This window comes from Eleutherodactylus coqui, chromosome 9 (assembly GCF_035609145.1).
Source record: "Eleutherodactylus coqui strain aEleCoq1 chromosome 9, aEleCoq1.hap1, whole genome shotgun sequence".
NCBI classification, from domain to species: domain Eukaryota; kingdom Metazoa; phylum Chordata; class Amphibia; order Anura; family Eleutherodactylidae; genus Eleutherodactylus; species Eleutherodactylus coqui.
The window spans coordinates 88,496,713-88,523,225 of record NC_089845.1 but is presented as its reverse complement, the minus strand read 5'-3'; the positions used below and the strand labels follow the sequence as shown (position 1 = coordinate 88,523,225).

Genomic DNA, 26,513 nt, shown 5'->3' with positions numbered 1-26,513 from the left:
TTGTCTTCCCCAGTCATCTTTTTCTCCCCCAGCAAGTTGGGTAATCATTTTACCGGCCTCGAAAGGATGGCAGGCTGAGTCAACCTTGAGTCAGCTACCTGAACCACACAACTTTCAGGTCATGAATGAGAGCTTAGGACTACATTTCTGCTGCCTTAACACTCTGCGCGAGACTCTGCTGCCTTAACACTCTGTGCCACACATCTGATATTCTGATGTGGGCTATGCAACAGTCTTTCGGCAGGCACTGCAGGAGAACAGCACTCATATGTCTCAAATACCATAAGGGTGATGGCCTATATTTCTCAGGGTCAGGTCTAAGAGTGTCCTCTGACTGGACTTGCCATCCATGGAGAATAGCTGGGATTAGTGATGAATGGAAGGAATGTTGCATAGCCCCCTCTTCTGACACTGCACGTATACAATCCACCTCCTTTTCTTCCCCTCCTCCTACACTTGTCTATACATTTCCCATGGTTGGAGTAACATATTTGAGAAAATGCCACCTTTTCTTGCCCAAAGCCATCCTTCCTGCGTTATTGAGTAATGGTGGACTGGCCAGACAGTTGGAAGATTGGTATCCTTTCTTCCTCCCGTGACAACAACACATCATTGGTTTTTGAGGCCCTGTAGCGTCTGTTCTAGCAGGCAGACAATATGGATGGTCATACTGATCAGAGCATCATCACGACTGACCGTTTTGGCTGCTTCCTCAAAGCAAGATGATACGGCACAAACAGCATTGAACTACAGCCACTTCACAAGCATCAAATGATTGACCTCCATACAGCGCTTTCTTACAGCATACACCATGTGATGCTCCACTACTGGCTTAGCCTTTGCAACATATGCAACATGGAATTCCACCACGCAGGCATGTCACTGATGAGGTGGTTAGGTGGTAGCCCAAACTGTCACTACTCCTCCGCCAGATGAGAGCTGGCTGTGTGCGAACACTGGCCTTTTCCAGCAGTGGATGTAAACCTGGGTAATTGCGTAGAAAGAGCTGCAATACAAGGTTCATCACATCGGACAGGCAAGGTATGTGTGCGAGATTTATGAGGCAAAGGGCTGCAGCAGGTTGGCTTTATTTTCACACATGACCTTGCCTGGTTTTAGATTTTTCGGGGTCAGCCATGTGTCATCCTGGGCCTGGAGAGCAGTCAACAGCTTTTAGTCGTATCGCTGCGCTCCTATGTTCTTGCTGCATTTTAAGTGCCAATATAGATCTTACAGATGACCACTGTTCTGCCATGAACGACACTTTCAAAGAATGCCCCGACTGCACATGTCCTAGCTGTAGACCTGCTGTGGCTACTAACAGCTGATAGTGTCAGTTCAGCCCTCTTGTTTTACTGTGGCACCTACTCCATGTCTTGTCAGGGTGCTGCCCTGCAACATCCCCCCTGCGCCCTTTCTGTGAGCTACTACGATGACTTGCTCTGCCTCTCCATGTTAGATCAAGTACCTCATTTTCTTCCACTTCTTCTTAGTCATCCTCCTCCTTCTGAGTGGACTCTACAGTGAGCACCAGAAGTTGACACCTCAATTTCTACTGTACAGCCTGTTCTGCGTGCTACAGATGTAAAACATGGGCAGAACCACCTCTAAGGGATGGCAGTGGGCTTGCCTGCCCTCCAGCAGAACATGGGCCATTTGAAGTGCCAACTTGGCCAGTCCTCTACCACCACCACTATCAACACCAACATGTCCCCCACCCCTAGCTTTCTTCAGGTTTCCCTTTTATTTATTTTTTCTGTAGTTTTTTTGGTTAACTTTTCAGTGTAGTTTTATGTAACTTTTCAGCTAAACTACAGGCAGCTGTGTAAGGCCTGTAATTTGCAGTGGCCCGAATTGTGAACTGTCCATGTTTTGCACAGTGTAATTTACTTCACCTCATCACACTACTAGCTGTGTAGGGCATACAAATAATTTGTAGCAGCTGGACTTGCGACTTTGAACAACATCCGAGGCTACACAGAACTGCGATATTCCTCAGCCAAAGCATAGTTTGTCTGTCTGCTTTGCTGCTATGTATGGTGACTGCAGCAGAAATACAATCTCTCAATGTACAGGCCATTCTTTGTATAGGCATAAAAATGCGATGCACTTTCTTTCTCTGGTCCCTCCAATAATACCCCGTTTAACCTCTCTGCCGGTATGCACAATTTTACTCCAGCAGCTATATATCTCCCCAAAAACAGGCCAGGTTTTATATAGACTAAAAACGTGATGTAGCTTCTCTGCTCTGTGCCCATCTGCAAAATGCCACTGGTTAAACTGTGTCTATGTTATATATGGCTAGATTATGGGATGCGGGCATTCAATTAGACTACTGTCCATATGCAAGATGGTGGGCACATAAGGTGACATTATCATGGTGACCGGGCTGTTGATTGGCTGCACTCTGACCTCTGTAGCAGGCATTTTGGGAAATCTTATTCTTCAGCGATATTCACCATAAATCAAGGTGGATTTAATCTGATTTGGTGAAAATCAGGACGATTCTTCCACCTGACCAATCAAGACGAGCAACACTAGTTGTAATGCAAGATCTTCCTTACCAAAGCTAGTTATCTTACATAAATTATTCTGGGATATCTCAAAAAAGGTAAAAAAGTAAGGAAGGATACATCTAGTGTACCACATTAAAGGAGATGTCCCGCGCCGAAACGGTTTTTTTTTTTTTTAACCCCCCCCCCCCGTTCGGCGCGAGACAACCCCGATGCAGGGGTTAAAAAAACCACCCGCACAGCGCTTACCTGAATCCCGGCGGTCCGGTGACTTCAATACTTACCGCTGAAGATGGCCGCCGGGATCTTCTACCTTCGTGGACCGCAGCTCTTCTGTGCGGTCCACTGCCGATTCCAGCCTCCTGATTGGCTGGAATCGGCACGTGACGGGGCGGAGCTACACGGAGCCGCTCTCTGGCACGAGCGGCTCCATAGAAGAAAGCTGAAGACCCGGACTGCGCAAGCGCGGCTAATTTGGCCATCGGAGGCCAAAAATTAGTCGGCTCCATGGAGACGAGGACGCTAGCAACGGAGCAGGTAAGTATAAAACTTTTTATAACTTCTGTATGGCTCATAATTAATGCACAATGTACATTACAAAGTGCATTATTATGGCCATACAGAAGTGTATAGACCCACTTGCTGCCTCGGGACATCTCCTTTAAGTGAAGTCAAAATCTAGTCAAGGACTCGTTTTTAACGGATCTTTTTTTTTAAAATGAAACGGATAGCAAAACAGATCTAAGACTAAATCCTATGGATCTGGTAAACAGACCTGTCACACAATAAAAAGGACCATTTCTATCAGTTTATTTCTGTTTCGTTCTGTTGACATCTGTTATAACGGATCCGTCTTGCGTTCTTTTGTCATTCTTCCCACCTGCGCATGCTCATTTAAAAATGCATGCGTTAAATGGACAACAGTTGAACCAAAAAGAACCCCTTTCATTTGATTTAGTGACCCATTGACTATAATGTAAAAAAAAAAAGTAGCCTCTTTTCCATTCGCTTTGCATCTTTTTTGCGTAAACTATAGTGCAGCAGTCTGTGCTATTATTTGTGTTTAACCCTTTCCAATCCAATTTCTATCCTAGTTTTCCTAGGGGGCTTAATCTTTTTCTGCTGTTATGCAACGGCGCTATATGCTGGCTAAAGCCAGTACTGCATGAAGTGACACGTTGGATAGGCTCCGACAGCAGAGAGGCTGGCAATATACAGTAAGAGAACCCCGATGGACGTCTTACAACATTAGAGCAGTACAGCCTTAAATCATAATGTCTTCAGAGGTCAGGCAGTGGATTGGAAAGAGTTAAAAGAATGGAAATGAAATGGAACTGAGCATAACTGAATCTTAGAAAATCCCAGTGAAATCAATAGAATTTAAAACAACCTCCCCCCCCCCCCCCAATTTTACAGCTCCTATAATGGAAATGCAGAATCCATAAGCCAAATGCTGATGTGAACGAACCCTTATATCAAGCTGCATCAGTTATTTTCCTGGCTTACAGTAAGTATGTTATCTTACACTTATTACACTTGCAGCCTGAAGCAGTTACATTTAATCTGATATAAGCAATCTCTCTCGTTCTCCTTTGGGCTCATTAATAAACCCTAGTGACTGCACAGAGATCTATAGATGCATAGGGCTGCAATGCTGACTGGTTAACGGCAATCCAGAAATCATCAATTTAGTCAACCACTTCTCTCCTCCCCTCAATTACTCAGAATGTTGAGCACTATCAACACTTGATACTGCACCATCTACAGGGAAATATCGGCTTTCCTGAATTTTCAATAAGATGTAATCCCCAAGAAGGAGATTTCTAAGGTGAGGGCCCAGATCAAATTCAAACAAAAAAAATGTATATGGTAGAAATGTAGTATGTATCTTCAAGGGTTTAATTAAAATAACCCAGACTTTACTACGTGGCTCGTAAAGGACTCCTTTAGCGTGTGGGATGTGGCGAGTCAAGGTTTGACATCGGGGGTGCAGTCACTAGAGGCACAGCCAGACTGACCTACAATGACAGAGGACTAAGAAGAAAAACAGCTATGAAAACACCACTGATATTATTTTTATAATCTGCTGATATGCCATTGGAAAAAAATGAACTTCAATGAAATTCCCATATTTCACAGAGGATGTGACCTTTACTATGTTGTGGTAAAATTAAACTAGGAAAGTGATGACTATGTGTCCCTTTAAATGTCAAATGTGGATGTTACAATTTTTTTATTGCAATAGAATCCATAGTGCTCTCCACAAGATTAAGTTGTCAAAAAAAATGATCTGTGTATCTGTGTGAATTTCATCTTGTTGCACTGACTATTGCAATATGCTATATGTAATATTTATAGCGGTAGTACTTGTAAGTGGTGATTTTTACGCTCTCCTCTAAGCAAGCATAGTGATGCAGAGGCTCCCTAGGCACAATGCTGCTTCCAATCTGCTTCTATTCAGACTCTTCATTTTATGTGGTGCTGAAAATTACTAAATAATAATTTAAGCCCTTTATACTCTTCAGGTCACGCCTCATCAAAAGGAAGGTCCCGTGAAGCAAACTATGCATGGCCACCACTGTAGGGTTTGTAACCTTTTTCAAAGCAGGTGGAATAGACTTGCCTTTTACAAGAATAACCTGGAGGAAAGTCAATCTGGTTTTAAATGCAAACTATTGTAATGTATCTTTCATCTAATTTACTGCAGTGGGTTTATACATGGGGATTCAAAAAGAATGGTGCAAAAGTGAAGACGGTGTATTCATTCATAAATTAGTATAAAACAGCCAGAATGACAAAGAAAGATCTCTTTACGTTTTTAATGCACCTTACAGATGTTCAATGTAGCCGTCATAGGTGACACGGCAGATGTGAAATTGGTGGTCCAGTTCTGCCCAGATCTGTCCCAGCATATCCTTTGTTATCGATTCCACTGCAGCGGAGATGCGTTGTTTTAGGTCATCTAGTGTCACCAATGGCACCCATGGTGAAGATCTGTAAGGTGCACTAAAAACTTGGAGTTCTTTGATTATTTTCATGTTATTCTGAATGTTGTATGTCAACTCATGCATTAATAAAGCAGCTTACTTTAGCACCATTCTTTTTAACTCGCCTTGTATTTCATGTAGCAGACCAAATCTCCATCCAGATATCCCTCAAGTAAAAAAAAAACCACAATGTTCATCTCATAGTAACATGCATGAGACATGGGAAACCTTACCCCAGTAATGCCAGGTTCACAAAGGGCATTTCTGATACAGTTTACCTTCTCTACGGTATTGCAGTAGGTAGACATGTAATTTAAGTGAACGTCATATTTCTTTTCATGGTTCAAAGCAAGCTGTGGTATAACAACATCACAGAAAGTCCCCCCCCCCCAAAACAAAATAGCACAAAAGTTCCCCAGTTTCCCTACCATTGTAAAAAAAAGCCTCATAGAAGCCCTCAATATCCTTTTAGATATTCTTCAATGTACTTAAAGAATTACCTGGCTGACATAAACCATTGTAAAATAAAAGGATATAAGATGTAACTGCTCATGACATATACAAGCAGCCATCTTTTACTTCAGTGTAATAACTACTTATGCTTGTATATTCTCCGTCTGTTTAGATCAGCTTGTTAGAATAAAAAAAATCAGCAACTAATGGGGAAGATTTATCAAAACTAGCACAATGAAAAAGTAGAGGGAGTTGCTTACAACATCCAGTCGGTCTGCTGCTTTTTCCAACATACTTCGAGGCTGAAGTACAACTTGTTGCCACCGGTAACTACTCTACTTTTCCATTGCACAAAGTTTGATTTTTTTTTCCATTTTGGTGGAAAATCCAAAGTGGAATAAAAAAAAAATTGTCCATTTTTCACTTTTACATTTAAATTGTGTCAGCATGTGCCCCATTTACCCCAAAACAGCTGCTATAATAATATGAGGATTGAAATGAGTTAGGAAAGAAAATGTGGTTCTATACTTCGTGGCAAAATAGTTACCTCTTCAGATTGAGAAGGACTGATGCGGGGCATCGGTGACACTTGTGGCGTTTTCAGCTGAGTCGTACTATTTTCAGATCCAAGCTCTCTGTGGACTGTCTGAATGTGATTTTGGAGTTCAATTTCGGATTCAAATTTTACATTGCAACTAGAGCATCGGGTCTTCATTATAGAGCCCTTATTCTTACTATCTACACAGGGTACATTGTCAGTCTGACTTAGAGAGGGCCTATTCGTGCTTAAAATTGCATTGGCAGTTGGACTGGCACTTTTACTAAGGTTAACACAGATAGCACAAAGACCATAGGGCAGACCATTGATATCAAGCTTCACCAAGTCCTGTTTAGAGCGAAACTCTTTTAGGCAAGAAGCACACTTGAACAATTTCTGTAAGGGTGGTGCACGAACAGTGGCCTGAATTGCAGATCCGTTTCCAGTTTTCTGCATATGAAATGTGCCATGAATCTTGAGCTCCAGAGTGGACGTCACCGTCTGCATGCAAACCACGCAACGAAACCCAGTCAATGAATTTCTCAGATCTGGATGCATTTGACAATGTTCTAAGAAATCCTCCTCACTGTGTAGAGGAAGCTTGCAAATTCTACAGTTCCCAGTGTCTAGACTCTTACTGTGTGTGACTTTGTGTTCTGTAAGAGTTAACAAAGATGGGAAACGTTCTCCACATATCGGGCACATGTAATGCTTGACTGGACCAAGATGTGTCTGCATGTGCTCTCTCAGACCACTCTCAGAAAAAAAGGTACGGGAACAGACATTGCACTTATAATTTCCCTTAATTAACTCAGCTTTTTTCTTGACGATTGCACTTTCACCAGGTCGGATATTGTGATCTCGGAGTTGGTGATTCTGCAAAAGAGAATCCATGGTGTAGGCAGCACCGCATATATCACAGCCGTACATTGGTTCAGAGGTATCGATATCTTCTTCACTGCCATCATGACTATTATGAGACTCTTGATTGTTTGTTAACAAGGTCTGAAGTTCCACTTCTTCTTTCTGAACTTGTTCCGCAGCTCCATTGGTTCCACAATTTTGTTGTTTGGCTTCAAACACACAATGTTTTTCCCTCAAGTGTTTTTCCAATAGAATGATGGCATGAAAAGCTTTGCTGCAAAATCTGCAATTATATTTTTTGCTGTGGGTCGTAATATGACACTGTAGCTCGACCTCTGTGCCGAAGGACTCGCCACAGAAAATGCACTTGTGGATTTTTCCCTGGTTCTCCAGGTGGTTGTGCTTTACATGAAGCTGTAAGTCGGTTTCTGTGCGGAAGTCCCAGTTACAGGAAGTGCAACGATATACTTTCTTTTCATTGCTATGTTTCACGGCCAAGTGAAGCTGAATGGAGACTTTGGAGTCAAACACTTCCTGGCATAGTGTACAACGGAAGAAAACAAATGTATGCATGTCTAGCAAGTGCTTCTGCAAATCATCCACTGACGTAAACTGTTTGTCACAACTTTCACAAATATAATATGTAGATGTGATCATAAAGTGAATAGTAACATGCTTTAAAAGAGATTCTTGGTTTGGAAAATCTTTGTTGCACTGAGGGCATGTCAATTTTGGCAGAACGGTATCAAGATGAGTTTTTAAGTGAGTCTGAAAACCATCGAGGGATGAATACTTGGCACCACACTGATTGCAGATGTACTCGCCTGCAGGTCTTGAAGGATTGCCACCAATGGTCTGCATCATCTTTAAGGAGGATTGATCCAAAGTAACAGGAGATAAGGGACTCAGAGCCCTAGATTTCTTCCCATTATGGATGTAATTTAATGCCAGCGGAATATTCTTGTGATTTTCCTTGATATGCTTGTTTAATTTTAGAACACTATTAAAGATTGGTGAATTGGTACAGTATGAGCAAGAGTATACTTCAACCACTGGATCTTTTGGGGTGCCCAACACTGGAGAACCAAAACGTGAACTGCTGAGGTCACAATGCACTTGCCGAATGTGCTCATCTAATGAAGAGTCTGTGAGAAACCCCATGTAACAATGCGGACAGAAGAATGCATTGCTGTCTTTTGCAACTGGGTTTGGAAACCCATGTGAACTTCTAATGTGCTCTTGGAGCATGTTAAGGTCATTGAATATTTCAGAGCAAAAGTTGCATTGATACACCATGGCAGGCATAGTAGAAACAATTAATCCTGGATCCTGAGCTTCATGTATCTGTTTGAGATGTTCATTTAGATTGTAGAGGGAAGGTAATACTTCTAAGCAGTACTGACAAATATGAGCTTGTTCTGGTTTATCTAAATGCATAGTTTTAAGATGTATCTGAAGGACAGCAAGGCTAGAAAATAATTGTTTGCTGCAGTAGATACAACTGTATGCAACTTTAGCTTGCTTGTTTGAAGGTGCATTGACATCACCAGCTTGATGAGAAGCCCTTTTCCTTCCACGACTTTTAGTTAGTGGTGGAGCAACATCTACCATCGTAGAGCTGTCCACGGACAGGTTTGAATCAGGGGTGGTACTCGATACGGACGTATAGCCTACAGTAACTAAAGAGGGACTGTTGCTTGGATTACAGGATTCTGGGTGTTGATGACTATCCATATGGCTATAAAGCTCCTCAATGCTGTGGAAAGTTTCTGAGCAAATGCTGCAAGAGTTTTTCTTCTCGTTGCCGTGAATTTGCTCCATGTGATTCAAAAGAGAGGTTTCTTCAACAAAAAGTTCATGGCAATACATACATTGGAGAGCTGCTCTGTCGTCATTTGGAGAACATTCAGGGTGACATTCAGCTATATGTTTCTGGAGATCCTCAGGAAAATCAAACCCTTCTTCACACTGGCTGCATTTCTGTGTGTCTTTCATTTTCCAGTCCTCCATTCTTGCACCAGACTGTGAACAATCTTTATTTCTTTCATGTACCTGCATATGACCATGCAGTGAGCTTGAAGAAAGGAACCCTCTTCTACAGATGGCACACTTATATGGCTTGTTGGAGGTATGAGTCTTTAAATGAATTTTAAGATGATCACTTCTAGAAAATGCTGCATCACACTCACTGCAGTGATATTTTTTGTCTCCGGTATGCAGTTTTATATGACGATCTCTACTTCTTTTATGCTTAAACAATCTACTACAATATGTGCACTTAAAAGGGAGTTTGTCGCTGTGACTCTGTTCATGGTGTTTTAAATAGCTGAGGCGACTGAAGGATTTGTCACAAAACTGGCAGGGATAGGGTAACCCTGGGATGCCCTCCTCTTCGCCAAAATCGCAACCTTCTCCGTGACTGGGTGAGGTCTGGTCTTTACTAGATGGCGATGAGGCTGGCCATGAACAAGATGGATCATCTTCTACATCTGCGCCATCTGAAAAATGAAAAACAGAAAACATTTGAAATATGTTAATATTCAAATAGGGGTAGAATATTGGGCAACAATGTTAATCATTAACGTTAATTAATCAAAAGTAGTACTTTAGGTTTCAAGCATTAAAAGGATTTGTCCTATTAAGTCGTCACGGATTATACAGATGACAGCCAATGTCATTGTAGGAAAAAGGAAAAGACATAAAAGGGAGGGCAAATAGGTCTCTATAATAGTGGTGTCATCTTAAGTGGCAGTGGGACTTTTGGGCCTCAGTAACACCAGGGCTCTGTTGCAACTGCTACCTGTTCAACCTCTATTGCTAGAGACTAGAGATGAGTGAGCATACTCGCTAAGGCACATTACTCGAGCTTGTCTCTAAAGATTCCGGAGCCGGCGGGGGCGGGGAGCGGCGGGGGAGAGCGAGGAGGAACGGAGGGGAGATCTCTCTCTCCCTCTCCCCCCGCAACTCACCTGTCACCTGCACCGGCCCCCGAATCTTTAGAGACGAGCGGGGAGATACTCGGCTAAGGCACTACTCACTCGAGTAATGTGCCTTAGCGAGTATACTCGCTCATCTCTAGTCTCTAGCAATAGAGGTTGAACAGGTAGCAGTTGCATCAGAGCCCTGGTGTCACTGAGGCCCAAAAGTCCCACTGCCACTTAAGATGACACCACTATTATAAATGGCACATTGTGGGTAGGGTGCCCCGTTACAGAATCTGCATTGGGAGCTTAAAAATACATCTTAACAGGATGTATCTACTTTACTGAACATATAGACAATGAGCAGCTAAAGAACATATACAAACAGTATGCGATAGGCAAATATTAATTTCTGGTTTTCCCACAAGTTCTCACTCCTTTATGGAATCATCAGAGCTGAAAAGCTGTCGGAGTTGGGAAAAATACAACGGTCAGGCAATATTGTTTTAATAAGAAATTTTAAAAAAAGCAGCATGGTATCCCGTGGAAGAGCAGCATTAAAAGTGAAGTTCAGAGCACACAAATGTGCATTGTGTTGAAGTTCAAGAGGTTCCCCAACATTTCTTCCTTTCTCCAACAACATTAACATGTTGAACTTCCTTAGGAAAGTGGGAATGGAGCTTTCAAGTGATACAGACAAAGCAGAATCCCGGAAACAGGAACATTGATAAACTATTACGAATAAAGCTTCAGGATTTATTAACAGCAGTTGAAAATGATGACGGTCAGTTCACAGGAACTGAAGTGTATATGCTAACAGATATAGGTGTAGGAAATAAGAGAATTAGATTAGATTTAAAGGGAACCTGTCACATTGAAAATGCAGTCAATTCTGCAGGCAGCAGGTTATAGAGCAGGAGGAGCGGAGCAGACGGATAATATAGTTTGTGGAAAAAGATGCAGTATTTATACCTTATTCATTAAAATCCCTGCTCTTTCTCCGTTTAGCAGCCCAGTGGGCGGTCCCATCAGTGTGTGACTGTCACTGATAGGACCGCCTACAGGACCTCTCAGCTCAGAAAAAGAGGAGATGCAAATTAATAAAATACAAGTTATACTGAATCTTTTCTCACAAATCTATATATCAAACTGCTCAGCTCCTCCTGCTCTATAACATATAGCCTGCAGTTTGAATATCATGTTCAAGTTGACAGATTCCCTTTAATAGGAGATAATCATTATGTAAATAATACCATCTTGAAAAATAAACTATTTTTTTTCCTGTCCTTGAGACTGGTATCCGCTTCAAAGCAACCCTCCAGTCCTGGACACACAAACATGGCCATATTGCTTCTTAAACTATCTGATGCACATTGTGCAATCGTATGCATTAGTAGTCTAGGACTCTACATACTGCTCTGGCTGACCAGTTCTGCTCACAATTGCAGCACTAGCCAATCAAAGCATTTTATAGTGTATTAGACTAATGAAGCATACTAATGCTCAGTAAGCATCACGTTGTGAGAAAAGCGGCCATTTTTGTTTGTCCAGGACAGGAGTGTCGCTTTAATACAGGATATTAGAGAAGGCAAGAGATATTCTATGAAATTATCGCTTGCTGAAAGGATAGGTGAGAAATTATTGATTGTTGGGGGTCCCACCGCTGGGACCCCCCCCCCTCCCGGGATCTTAAGAACAGCCTATCCGAATCCACCTGTTGATGGGCGGTAAATTATTTGTGGCATAAACGCCCTAAACTGTTGTGAGTTCAGGAGTGGTTTTCAGCTAATACAAAAAGGAACTAAACCAACTTATTTTCTGTGTGCTTTTTGGAAAACTGAAGCCTATTCGTTGCTGTGAACACTGACCGTTTTGCTTTGTGCTAATTTTAATGAATCTCCCTAATCAAAATTAAACTTATATAACATAAGACTAGAAATCCCTTTCATTCTATAACAGCTATTCTTTTAATTTAGCATTCAACATCATTGCCCAAGTAACGTAATCCATAATGCAGAAAAGAAAAGCATTTAAACAAACAAAATTAAAAACATTGCCCTCCATATTATAATGGCTAACCTACTTGTTTTCAGTCTTTTCTGTAGCATTTCTTCCTTTGAACCCATATGTCTTATGCTATTGTTTGAATTTTCCCCATGAGTCACCTTTTCCTGGAGATTGGTGCCTTTCTTATACTCCATGTGTGTTAGTTATCACAGTTACTGACATCTCACAGTTTCAAAATTACAAGTGTGATATGACCTGTACGTACTCGACAAGTGCCATATGATTTGGGCAAACTTTTGTAATCCCAATATAACCTATTTATGTACTCTTCGCTGGCTATTTATATAGTGCAACCTATTCTGTTTGGGCATTATTCACAGTGTTTCATATCAATGTAGCTCACAGCTGTATTTCCCAAAAACACGTTATGGCTGCAGAGTGAACACCCATACAAATCCCAACATGACCAAAAAGTAGAGTGAAGCACGTAACGCTCAAAAAGTGGTTAATCCTTGGCTATAACAGAATGAGTCCTAAACTTCCCAGAAGCAATATTAGCCCAATTTATGAGATGGTCATGGATGGAGTACCCAAGACCAGACATCTGCACACAAGACTCAGCTCATCAAGTGAGTGGTCACTCTTTACCATCATATGAATAAAGCTGATGGATACAACTATAAAGTCTGGTGGAGTTAGAATAATGATCTTGGGTTGTTTTCATGGTTTGGGCTTGCTCTTTATTTATAGTGTAAGGAAAACCTTGCGTTACAGAAATAAGAATCGTATGCTTTGGACTTTGCAGCAAGTGTGTTATAAAGGCTCTTGTTAAGGAATGACAATGTTCCTATGTGAGTCTCATAAAAAATAGTGAGAAGAACTGGAACACCAAGAGCGAGTCAGAGCTTATCTACAAACACCAGTGCTCAGCCTCACTTATGACTTTGTGGTTAAAGGTTGTAAATTCCTCAAGCAAAGTGCCAAAATCAAGAACTCTCCCATAAGAATAGATGGGGAAATAAACACCATACTGATCTCCATAGTTTTATAATAAGATCTTACACATATATTACACAGATGTGATGATTAAACTTGCATATACTCCCCTCTCCCCTCTCCCCTCTCCCTGCTGTGCCCCATGATGGGTCTTTCCACTGGTGTCATGTTTACAAGTTTCCCCAGTCTGTTAATAAGACGTCACATGCTGCTGTAGACAATGACGTTCAACGCTCAGTCGCTGAGCCTCATGATTGTTTGCAGTCCCGTCTGTTTATGGAATGATACAGGTGCTGCAGGCAAACACCGCAGCGGAGGACCGAGCAGTGTTGCGGGACATAACAGGGAGTGGGGAGAGGGGAGTATATGCTGGTTAATTATTATACTGCATGGGAATGGGGTTTTTCCAAAGAAAATAAATAAAGCAGGCTCCAAAAATGGTTGAAAGCCTTAAGCAGGTAAAATGGGGAAATGATAGCAAACCTTTAATTAAGTTTCAAGTAGAAAGAGACAAGAATCTTACTGTGATATACTGTTTTTGTAACTCCCACTATGGTAAGTATTACAAGGGTAGACTAGATTGCCTATTCAGTCTTTTTCTAATGTCAACCTTCTAAGTTTCTATGACTGGAAAGGTGACCAAGAATGTGCAACCCCCACCATTGTAGTATATGGAAGTTATGGAGAGAGGTGTCGCTTTCTGTAGGTTGAATTGAATGGGGAGAGCTGTGCACATAAAGTATGTAACCACCAGCTGGATTGCTGGCCCCTTGTCTGGCAGAACAAGGTTCAGGGGATCCCATTTTCTCAAAAACCAGCAGCCCAGATAGGAGACCTTTATCTATCAAACATTTATGGTATATCTTATGCATATACCATAAAGGCCTCAGATGAGAATACTCCTTTAAAACGATGTACAAGGTTTTCATGCTACAGGGATGCCAAAGGATCTTCTGGCTACTCACAGGCTACCTTGTTTTCAAGAGAATACAAAGGACAAATAACGAGGATTTGCAAAAACGGTGCAGTTCGGTTTACGCTATTTCAGAAGTCCATCGAATGTAAATCACAGAACTAAAGTCCATTTACTTAGGGAAAACCTTGAAAGGCATCAACAGGCTTTGCTTTCCATAACCTGGAAAGAATTAGCCAGGTACTCCATACCAGTCACATTGATGTAAAGAAATATTATATCCCTCAGATGGAAGCCAGGACTGGTATGAACTGCATAGACATAAATGAAGCCTTCGTTCCTTTAAGGTAGAAAGATTTTACTAGAATCTTAACTTCTTTACTTATCCACAGGAAACAGATGAGGATTCATTCCTTTCCTGCATCAAGAAACTGATGACAACACCATCTCACTATCAATGCCAGATGGCAGCCTTCTAACTCTGTGAAAACAACCAAACTTCACTCCTGGAGTCATGCCCATTACAACAATTTCTTTTATTACAAGTTGGAAATGGTAGGATTTGGGGGAATTTATTAATGCTCTTACACAAAACGTTATATGAAGGGGCTCTTCTCCATGTGTAATCCAAAGCAACAGAACTCATTGCTGCAACCAACTGCTGTCAGGAAGCTTGAAGAGAGAATACTCAGCTAACATCCTGCTATGACTGGTACAAAAAACCCTACTCTCCACAAGACAGAAGCATGATTTACTTATATTAGCCGGGCACATGACAGCAGGCACTTCTGTAATCACAATGTTAACCATTTACGCAACGTGGCACATCTTACGGAAAATTGTACGTTTTATTTCTTGCATAGTTCAGCATGAATACTTTGAAAATGAACACAATTCTTCTGCCCATCTCGTGACTCGTATCTTTGTTTCCTTCATTTCCTTTCCAGGGATCTGGGAGATGTCCATATAAATGATTGCCCAGTTCATGCCAGCTCTGTTACAAGTAATATGAAAAGAGGAAGGTGTTGGAATTTTACTGCATGTTCCTTAGCTTAGGTTTTCATAGCTAGGCTTCAATGTAACATACTCCACTGCTGTCTGAAGCCAATGACCATATATAATGATATGCAAGAATCACTTGAACGTTTTACCACCTTATATCTACTTCCTCATCTTTGTCTACCAGGGCAGGGGCGTAACTATAGGGAATGCAGAGGATGCGGTTGCACCCGGGCCCAGGAGCCTTAGGGGCCCATAAGGCCTCTCTTCTCCATATAGGGAGCCCAGTACTATGAACAAAGCATTACAGTTGGGGGCCCTGTTACAGGTTTTGCATTGGGGCCCAGAAGCTTCAAGTTATGCTTCTGTCTACCACCCTATCTGTGCTCTTTGTTCTGATAATGATCTTAAACCAAGCTCCTCAGCAATCTGAACCTCCTACTCCCATCTCCAAAGCTTTTCCCTGAGCTGCACTAGTTCTATGGAATTCACTAGTTTAGACAATCTGGTTAATCACCAATATCTACAGTTTTAAGTGTGCCCCAAAAACATTTCTTTAGGAAGGCCTTTCACATCCCCTAATCTAATTTTTCTTCTACAGAACCCAACTGTTTACCCCACAGTCCATGCACTCAACGGCACTCCACAGATACCAGCTGGTGACCGGCTCATGCAGCTTCATTTATACTACCTTATTTAGAAAAAAGGCCATGCCACAGAACAGGCAGTTTTACCTCTTATATGACCCCTATTTCCTCTTAGATTATAAGCTCTTGCAAGCAGCCCACATGCTATGGGCCTGTAATGTCAAGTCGTTATATATTTACATAAAATATACTAAAAGAAAAAAAAATCTTTTTGGAAGGCCTATTCTCCACGTCGCAGAGGTTAACCCTGTTAATATTTCAGAAAAAACATTAAAGGGCTAATTCCTACGAGCATAATACAACGCGAATAAAACCTACGGATTTCAATGGGGTTATACACACGTACCTATTCTGCATGCGATTTTTGGTCACATTAAAAAATTACACAGCATGTCCTATTTTGGTGTGCATTATGCACAGAAATAGGCCATTGAAGGGAATAGGACTGTGCTGATATATAGTGAATACACATGAAACATGAATGAATGGCCTTTCCTGCGTATTTCTTTTTTTTTTTTTTGCGCATAAATATGCAAGCATAAAAACCGCAAACAGGGCTCAAATATGCAGGAAGTAGATGATTTTTGGTCCGTGAACATACTGTGTATTCACGGACCGAAATATGCTTACACCCATGTGAATGAGCCCTTACGGGTCTTTGTTTTCTAACACAGCCGGAAAACGCGTATACATGTGAGCGGTCACTCACCACATCCTAGTACAGGTTCATTCAAAAGAATATAAATGATCTGTAACCAAGTGATTTTTTTTTTTATATCATCAAGGAAGTGGAAAATTCTACTGGAAATATTTGATCTCAGTAAGTGTGTAATGCCACACAGCCACTTACCTATATCGGTTCATTCAAACTAGAGATGAGCGAGTATACTCGCTAAGGCACATTACTCGAGCGAGTAGTGCCTTAGCCGAGTATCTCCCCGCTCGTCTCTAAAGATACAGGGGCCAGTGGGGGGCGGGGAGCGGCGGGGGAGAGCGGGGAGGAATGGAGGGGAGATCTCTCTCCCTCTCCCCCCCTCAGCTCCCCGCCGCAACTCACCTGTCACCCGCGCCGGCCCCCGAATCTTTAGAGACGAGTGGGGAGATACTCGGCTAAGGCACTACTCGCTCAAGTAATGTGCCTTAGCGAGTATACTCGCTCATCTCTAATTCAAACGTATATCTTTAGGGTAAATTCACACATGATAGAAATGCCGTGGATTTTTTTCTGTGGATTTATGCCAAAAAATCCACACCGGAATAGCGGATCAGATTTTAATAAATCTCATTTACATTCTGCAAAAAATTTCTGCCCAAAAATTGACTAGTGATGCGGAATGTTTTAAATCCTCAACATGCCAATTCCAGTTGTATATTGTTCAGGTTTGCTGTGGATTTACCCAATTAACTTTAATGGCCAAATCAAAATCCGCATGCAACTGTGGATTTACAAACCATTACATTTTTTGTTACTTTTTTTGCATAACCAACAGCAGTAAATATGCACCATATCTGCATGATTTGGAGCAGATTTGCCCTGCGGATTTCCCTACGAATCTGACCTGTGGGGATTTACCCATATCAAGCAAACATAGTTCATGTTTTTTTTTAGAAAAATGCAACAAAATAACAAGTCCTAGTCTCACCTCTCCTGGCTCCCCGCTGTGTACAGCCCTGCCGCTCTGGGTCTCCCGATGAAGTACTGTTTATAGGTTACAGCAGCCAGTTTACAGGACCTCACAGCACTCGATTGCTAATCTCAGTCATTGGGTGCAGCAGCCCATAACCAAACATCAGGCACGAAGGACTGAACAGCAGCACAGGGAGAGGTGCCTATATCACTGCTCTTATTTCCTCAACCAACGAAATAAAGATCTCAGACAACCCCTTTAACTATTAAACCACATTTTTTTTCTTGAACGAGGGGACACAAGGGAATAAGCACCAATCAGGGTGGGGGTTTTATATGGAAAATAGTCAATGAAAGAAAGCAATCCTGTACATTCCATTTTCTTTTTTTCTAACCCATCCTCATATGTGATGCTGACATAAATCCTCTCTTGCAGCACTCAATATAGGCTGCTTAGTGTAAATGTGTTTTCTGTGTCACTGTAAGTACACTGCATTTCAGATGAAAGCACTTAACTCCGCAATGTAAATTTTTAATTTTTCCCAAGCAGTTCAGTTCCTTCGCACTAACTGGTTCTGCGAGGATTTTCAATTCTGCTCATTAGAAATAAAACCCTATATTTTATTTCGTAAGATTTATCTGGAAAGTCTATTTAAGGATGCCAATGTGTATGTTTAGTGTGTGCAGATGTTTTCTTGGAAAGGGTCTGTATTCACAGCGTTTCACCATTTCCATAAAGCACATTAAAAACAAGTGTGTGAACACTCACAGATGAAAGTATCCAACACTCCTGAGATTTCCAGTGGAAAGAGCTGGCTGACTTTTCTCCAAGCAGACAGGAATGCCCGTGATTTTGAGGCCTGAGTAAATAAAAGAGGTCCTTATTTCCTAATTTTGCTGGCTAGCCATACTGCAGCAGTCTCTGTGTTGCTGCCAAAGGGGATACAAAAACTGGAACTACACCCAGCAGCTAAAGAACTGTCTTTGTTAGCAAGCCAGACTTTCCTGACCATCTTCTGGCAATAAAACTGCCATATCCTGCAAGAAAGACCTCCATCTAGAGTTTGATCATTCTCTAGTCTGCCTAATAGAACTGCACAACAGATTTTGCCTGCGCTTTTCTGGAAGAGGACAGCTGGAAACACAGTTAGTGGCAGCACAACACCTGTTCACTCATATTTATGGTAAAAAGTGCCGGATAACGCTTTAAACTGCAAAGCTATACCACAGGAGATATCCAATACAAAGATACTAAAATTCATGTTCAAAGTGCCTTGTTGCCAGCCATATGACAGCCGGTAGATGTACTGTGAGGACCAGCGGAGGCTTCGACTGACTAGAAACAAATGACAATAAGGATGATCAAGAAATCACACTAAAAGCATGATTAAATAGAAAATGAAAGACTACAGTCGCGCTCTCGTTAGGCTTTAGATTTGACATTACGCAAAATGCACAAATCATGGATTTGCCGCGGATTTACAATGCATGGCAAATCACATCTGGATAAGATTTTAACAAAGTACTTTAGCAGGAACTGACCTGCGGTGCAGAGTTTTAAATCCGCAGCATGTCAATGTCTGCTGCGCAGGTTGCACGGATTTGTTGTGGGTTTTCCCCATTGAATTCATTTAGAAAGAAATTTGCAAGCGGTCTTATTGTTGCGGACCAGTCGGCGGATTACCTGTAAGTCTGCAGCAAATTCCACAAGTCCAGAGAAGTTAAAAATAAACGAAACGCTCTACTCAAAAAAGCCTCAGACAATGACGTGTTGTTAGACACATGACCATGGCAGCTAATCGCAGGCCGTAGTGGTCTCATATGATGACACGTTATTGACGGGTTTACAGAGACCAGCTGAGTGGCCAAGACAGTTTAGCAATGGAAGTGCCAGGGAAGGCAAGTATAGTGTGTTTTTTCTTTTTTTTTTTTTAGATGCTCGGTTTCTATTGGCAGGAAGATCTGCACAAAAATCTGCAGCAAAATAAGCGCCGTTTGGAGCAGATTTGTTGCATTATTTTCCCTGCCGCAAATCCCTTACATGTGTATTTACTAGAGATGAGCGAGTATACTTGCTAAGGCTAACTACTCGAGTGAGTAGTGCCTTAGCCGAGTATCCTCCCGCTTGTCTCTAAAGATTCAGGGGCCAGCGGCGGGGGAGAGCGGGGAGGAACGAAGGGGAGATCTCTCTCTCCCGCTCTCCCCCCCGCAACTCACCTGTCACCCGCGCCAGCAGCCGAATCTTTACAGACGAGCGTGAAGATACTCGGCTAAGGCACTACTCGCTCGAGTATTTACCCTAAAAATTCTTTAATCTGCCAACTATCTATCCATCACAAGATATGGCAGCTTCATAGTCACAATGTGGGCACATTATAGCAGAATTCCCCCAGCCATAAAACCTGGATCCTTATTGATTCCTGAGCCTACAGCTTCAACAACAGTCGCATATTTCCTGCTAGCAGTTTATTCTGCACTGCTACTATCTGGTAATTATATCAGAACATATCCATCTACTGCATCTTCCAGCCATCACGTCTTGTCAATTCCACGTAAAAGGAATTTTACCACATTCTAGAAAATTTCCTTCGTATAGCTCAGTCGTTAACACGTCTGCTGTTTCTACAATGTACAACAATGTTCTAAATACTTATCACAAACATGTTAAGTGTCAAATTAAGGTTCGTTACATCATGTGGTGCAGAGTTTTAAGGCAGCAGAAATGCAGTCCTAAGCTCTCACTCACGACCTGAAGGTTGTGAGTTCAATCCCCAAATGGTTCAGGTAGCCGGCTCAAGGTCGACTCAGCCTTCCATCTTTCCGAGGTCGGTAAAATTAGTACCCTGAAAGCGCTGCAAAATAAATTGACGTTATACAAATAACAAGATTTAGATCTGTACCTAGAATTGACAATTGACACGCTTTAAATAGCAACACTCCAGTGGAAAAATCTAATTGTCTATGGCCAATCTCTGAGCTTGAAAAAGGCCTCTTGTGGGCCGAAACGTAGCTTTGCCATCTTTTATGGAATGATTATGGAGAAATAAAGATTTTCTACTTTTATAAAAAACTTCCCTGTATGCTGCCACTACTCATTTCTTCTCGTGGACAACCTCTGAGCCAATCAGCAAACAGTTACTTTAGGACAGCCTGTCTAGGCTGCAGCTATCTGATGCTTTTTGGTTCTACCCAGAGACGGAGCCGTTTGGGAGCAGTAAAGCGGAATCCCCAATACAGATGTGAAACCACCCTAATAAGGGCTTTGTATATAAAATATAAACACAGTAAGTTGTTTCTAAGTATCTTTTTACTTCTTCAATAATATATGCTCTACAGAAAAGGAAATAGAGGGATCCTTATGCAGCCCTTCACAGCCATTTTTTAATTGTCCATGCTAGCTTTGTTACCTAGAGTTGTAGAAACAAAAAAACTGTCGAAAAAATGTTTCAATCAAGGCTATTTGTAAATATGCTTCATGTTTGAGGAAGAGACCAGTGTTTAGGTCTCAATACGCATTGGAGCTTTTGGGGGCTTTTTCAGCTTCCTTAGTGAGGCTAGGTGAAGTCACCCCCAGCCTGCAGTTTCTGTGTATGCAGCCGCTACGGACCGGAGTGGCTGTGTCTCACATGTGTGCTCTGTGCTTTTTTTCTTAACTACTGGTCACTGCCTTCTGCTCCCGTTCTCCACCCGCCATTGTTCGGTGATTGCCTTTTACATTGGCATATTATTGTGCTTTTTTGGCATATTTTTCATCTTTAGTGCACCGTTTGTACATTATTGTTTGTATGCTTCATTTTTATTTTAGATGCGTTGAGACATAAAAGTTTCTGAGAGTGGATTTAGCCTTTAAAGGAAAAGAAAGTAAATTAGATGCATTAACAGCCCCTCATAGCCACACAAAGGGAGCAGTATTTGTACCACCTTGTATAATAGCACTTATAGGAGCCAGCCCCGGTCATTATAACATCACGAGCTATACTGCTATGGAGCTTCATATAAAAATAATAAAGCAAAAAACATCAGCGACAATGAAAGTTTAAAACTTCTTCCTTACATTTCCCTAGACAGGGTTTGTTGATATACTTTGCTTCCTAAGCTAGATCTCTGAAATGGCAGGCCGGCCTCTTAACTGCCCTTCAGGGACTCTGTGTCATGTATGTGCAGTACTGCACAGCAATTTTTACTTAAAATGTACCTGAATTTACAATAGATGTTTTCTAAGCATCTAAAACCAATTGATTTACAAATCCAGCACATCTAACATCAGGGGCATTTTCTTCTTCTTCTTGGAACCCACTGAGAGCAAGGCTTCTAGAAAATAGTTATCATTTCCCAAGATTTACTGTAGCTAAAAAACAGCAGTTTAAATGTCTACTGCTGTGTGTGCTGTAGGAGTAACCAGAAACAAAAATGAAAAGGGATGGGAGATATGTAAGGGATATTTAAGTGATTGAAACACCATAACTAGCAGCCATGTTCACCCGTCTGACTGTGTATTATCACATTGCTATTCAGGATGCTATATGGCATCGCTTTCATGCAACAGACAAACAAGTGACAATGAAGTCCTTGAGAGCAGAAAGCATACATAATCCTCCATGGAGAATCACTTTTTTAAGTTGTTTTTTTTATACAAAATTCATGTTAATGATCAGTCACTTGACAGCCATCATTCCCAACGACCTAACAATCGCCTTGTATAATACTATTTGTACCGATTAAGCCTACATGTACATGGCCTCTTTTTTGGTCCGATTTTCAGGCCAAAAAAATGGTCCGAAAATTGGATGGAAATGGCATCTATTCATTGGAACGGGTGTTTGCACATTTTTGTTTTCTCACACGCGTAGCACGTCCTATTTTTGTTTGGCTTTCGGAAGAGAATAGCACATGTCAATGTCCGGTGTTCAGCACATCGGACAACACTTGGACAGGATGTCCATGTGCTGCCTAATTCGAGTTGTGCCCGAGAATCTCAGGTACAACTTTTAAATTGCCCGTAGCTCGATAGTGAGGAGGAGCTGCCAGACAATATAAAGCTGCTTGCATTAGGGGAAACAAAGTAATGAGATTGTTGGCAGACTCATTAACAAAAATTTCAGTTGTCTTGATGTAGTTTGTTTTTTTATTTTTTCATACATCATCTGTTTTTCACGGCTGCAAAAAAAAAACCAAAAAAAACTGACACAGGCCCCAATTCTTTTTGTTTTCCTGTGTATCTTAATAACGGAGCTTGAAATACGGTGCTTGGAATAGAGGCAACATACCGAAGGCGTCTTTGTATTGTCTGTTATTTTTGTGTTCCCATTGACACAAATGGTCAAGTCTCATTTGCATGCTGGACCAGAATAGTACATGCGGTGAAATTTTTTCATGGTAACAGTGTGCCTATATGAGAAAGATTGAACTAGAATTGGCACAATGACTACTATAGGTCTGTGTGATTTCACAGTGCCTTTCCACAGGATACAAAAAGGTCAACCTATCCTATAAAGGTACTCCAAAAGCACATACATTTTTGCCCAGTACCTTATAGTTGCTGGGGACTTTTTGTACATTTTGCCCATCTGTTAACCAAGACAAATTCCACACTTTGAAATGTGCAAATAAAACCTAAATTAAAAATTGAAAAAAAATCACATAAAACATCTATGCCCTTACGTTTTTGGCAAGTAGACACCCAGAACATGGTCAAAATGCGATTAAGCACTTGATGTACAGACACCTTCATGCAATTTTGTGTCATTTTTCATTTAAAATGCATACAAATCTGTGTATGAGTGCACATAGAGGAAGGCTGTCAATCACTGATAGCTCCGCCCATTGGACTGTTCAGCTCAGACTGAGCAGAGATGTAAGTGAATAAAATACAAGTTGTACTCAATCTTCCCCCATAAAACTACGTATCAATCTGCTCGGCTCCTCCTGCTCTATAACATCATGCCTGCAGTTTGGACAGCCTGTTCAAGCGCACAGATTCTTTTTAAGATAGGTATTGAAAAAAGTAGACCACCCCTAAAATTCAAAAACAACACACCTTGAAAAGTGAATGTGCATGGGAAACTTTATGTATTTCTTGAAACCAGCCAACCTGGTGTTAGCAGTTGTCTTGACATGCTCTTGACAGTTACTTCCACCTTCACATAACTTTGTGACAAACTGGATTTTTTTCTTTTTTTTAAGTCAGAGGGTGAAAATGGGTTAAAATGTCATTTCTGACTGAAATATCTGTATATTAAATATTCTTTTCTAGTGATAATCATTTTCACCTTGTCTGCAGGTTGTAACAGGTAATGCTAGAGTGGTAAGTGAATACTATGCTAACAACCAGATACATCCTGTATAATGCAGAAACTACACTGACATGTGTGTGTTTGAGATGGGTAATGTATAAGAAAAGGGTCATGTACATGGCCAACTGAAGTCATGTGACTTCTAAAACAGGTCCGATGTTCTACTCATGATTTAAAAGTGTCCCAGTCATGGTTAGCGATGATCAAATATAGATCAATTTGTCGATTTACATCACTACGACAATGTCTCGGTTTTCACTTTGACTTTTGGAGTCTTTTCTATTAGTCAATGTCAAAAAAATCTAATCCAATCTCATTTATCGCTGTCGTATAAGGTTCTTATATTTCATTTTTACTTTAAAAAGTTTAATGAGAGCAAACAGATCCCAACTAATGGTGCGAATGGATGTCAACGTAGAAGCATAAACACATATACAAAAGGGAGAAGCAATATTGCAACCATCACTAATTCCTTTCACATAACTGACTGTTTTCTCCACTCACTCATTCCTCTCATAACTTATTTAACTGCATGAAAACTAATACCCTCTGCACAGCGTTTAAAGAAGAAACGTGAACTTTAACAATTAATTTATAATTTACAGATGTTTTTAAAATCTATCAATATTTTAAGAGTGCTCTGGAAGGACCAATTAAATGCATTACCAATTGGGTTACTAGGCTGCAGGATTCCTAAGGTTACATACATTAACTGTATCTTCGGCTCACTTAGCTAGATGTGCACCATAGTAAAAGATAAATTCTGCCTGCATATGTGAAGAACCGCTCTGTGACGTGCCGCTGCATATTTAGCCATCATTAACTGCGCTATTTAGATAAACTATTTCATACGCCATCATTTTAAAGGAGCCCTCAGGTCAACAATACTGATACCCTATAAGCTATGCTGAGTACGTGTGGTCCAAATATCTATTATTTATACGTTCGTATTGTCATAGGTGAGAAATTTCTAATGAGATTTCAATAAAGTTGCTATTTTAATAGGAATTGTTTATAGTACTTGGTTGGGTTATCAGATTACCGGGCAACATCCCATTTAATAGCACTTACTATAGTAAAATAATAAACTAATCGGTACTTACCCCCCTACTGCTACTGGGATCCAGGGCTGTAATCCCGTCCTGAGCCCACCGTCTGTTGTGACAGATGACATCACCATCTGCGTGGAATCATTTAGTGATCCTTCATTGAGCATGGGGTTGGACCAGATGAGATGGAGGTCCCTTCCAACTCTACCACTCTACAATTCTAAGTTGGGTGACTGCTGCAGTGTCTCTGCTTGTTCTTTTGGTGTTCACATCTACAGCTCTGATTGGCTGCAGTGGTCAGCTGATATCGACCGTCAAAGCAGATAACGGGACCACAGCGGGGCAGCAGTGCTGAATCCCGCCGGCAGACGTAGGGGGTAGTACTGATCAGTTTATTATTTATTTTGCTACAGTGAGTGCTATTGAAGGGATGTTGTCCTGCAACCACACAACGCCTTTAACATATTAAGGCACTCACGCGTTATGGCACTAAGGCCGGGCTCACATGGCCGTTAGCGTATTCCGCTGCTGGCCTCCATAGCAGATTACAGCTGTGACCATGCATACAGCCGCAAAATTGTACTGTGCATGGCCACATTCTCATGCAGGTGCTCATGCGCAATACACCTTTGTAATTGCGTATGGGCTGCAGGTATATCTGCAAACATGGAGAGCAATGGGCTCTATGTCACGGATATCTGCAGTAAAATAAAACATGGTGTTTTATTTTCCGTTCGCGGATTACACAATTCTGACACGCTAATATGATCGAAACTGTCTAAATTAATGGATTTGATTGAGCCACATATTACCGTGGATCGTATGCTTGCAGAATCCACAATTCAAATCCGGTTGCGTGAGACCGGCCTTAGCGTTTGAAATAACCTTCATTACAGGATTGTGCCTCCACTTGATAACAAAGTGGTCCTATTTCCTAAACCTACTCCGAGGCATAAACTGCTCAGCTCCTCCAGAAGCCTACAAGACATAGATTATGTCTCTTACAAAGTGCAACCATGCTGGCACTGATTATCACTGAACGGAGGCAATAACCTGTAATTGTGGAAATGTCAAACAGGCCTTTGTTAGTAAATGCTATAACACAGTCAAAGTTAGTTTAACTAGAAAAGTACTTTAAGATGCACCTGAAAATCTACTGAACATTATTAAAAAAAATCAATAGTTCTCTACATAGGTATAACATAAAGGTGCTGGACCCCAATGCAGAATCTGTATCAGAGTCCCCCAACTGTGCTGCTTCATTTATAGTACTGGTCTTCTCATATGGAAAAGAGCACCTATGTGCCACCTAAGCTTTCCAGGCCAGGTGCATCCACTATAGTTATAGTTAAGCCCCTGGATCACTACCCTTCACCCCAAAAACAAACAAAGAACAGAATGCAATAATATAAACTAAGGTCGGACTCCCAACGGTTGGATTCTGCATGTGGGAGGTCCGCAGCAGATTCTGTCTGTGAGCCCGGCCGATGACCCTGCGTACATCGCATAATTGTATTATGTAGACAAACAGGCGGTCATTCGCAGTACAGAGGTGTTTTTTTTAGGGTTTCCTGCGTTGCTTATTGACGACACGGGTACCCCCAGCCCATACGCAATGTTAATTGTGGGTTGCACAAATTCACTCATTGACATCAATGGAGGCCGTCCACGCGGAATCCGTGGTGAAATAGAACATGCTGGGATTT

At 41.4% G+C, this 26,513-nt stretch overlaps 1 protein-coding gene across 5 annotated transcripts in view; it reads right to left on the bottom strand.

Moving 5' to 3' along the window:
- The window catches only part of ZNF521 (zinc finger protein 521), a 332,314-nt gene that overhangs the window by 193,388 nt on the left and 112,413 nt on the right, over nucleotides 1-26,513 (bottom strand). For all 5 annotated transcript variants that reach the window (XM_066579656.1, XM_066579658.1, XM_066579655.1 and 2 more), the window contains one exon: nucleotides 6,501-9,853. In XM_066579656.1, the coding sequence (XP_066435753.1) occupies nucleotides 6,501-9,853 (3,353 nt within the window). The remainder of the gene's footprint in view (nucleotides 1-6,500; nucleotides 9,854-26,513) is intronic.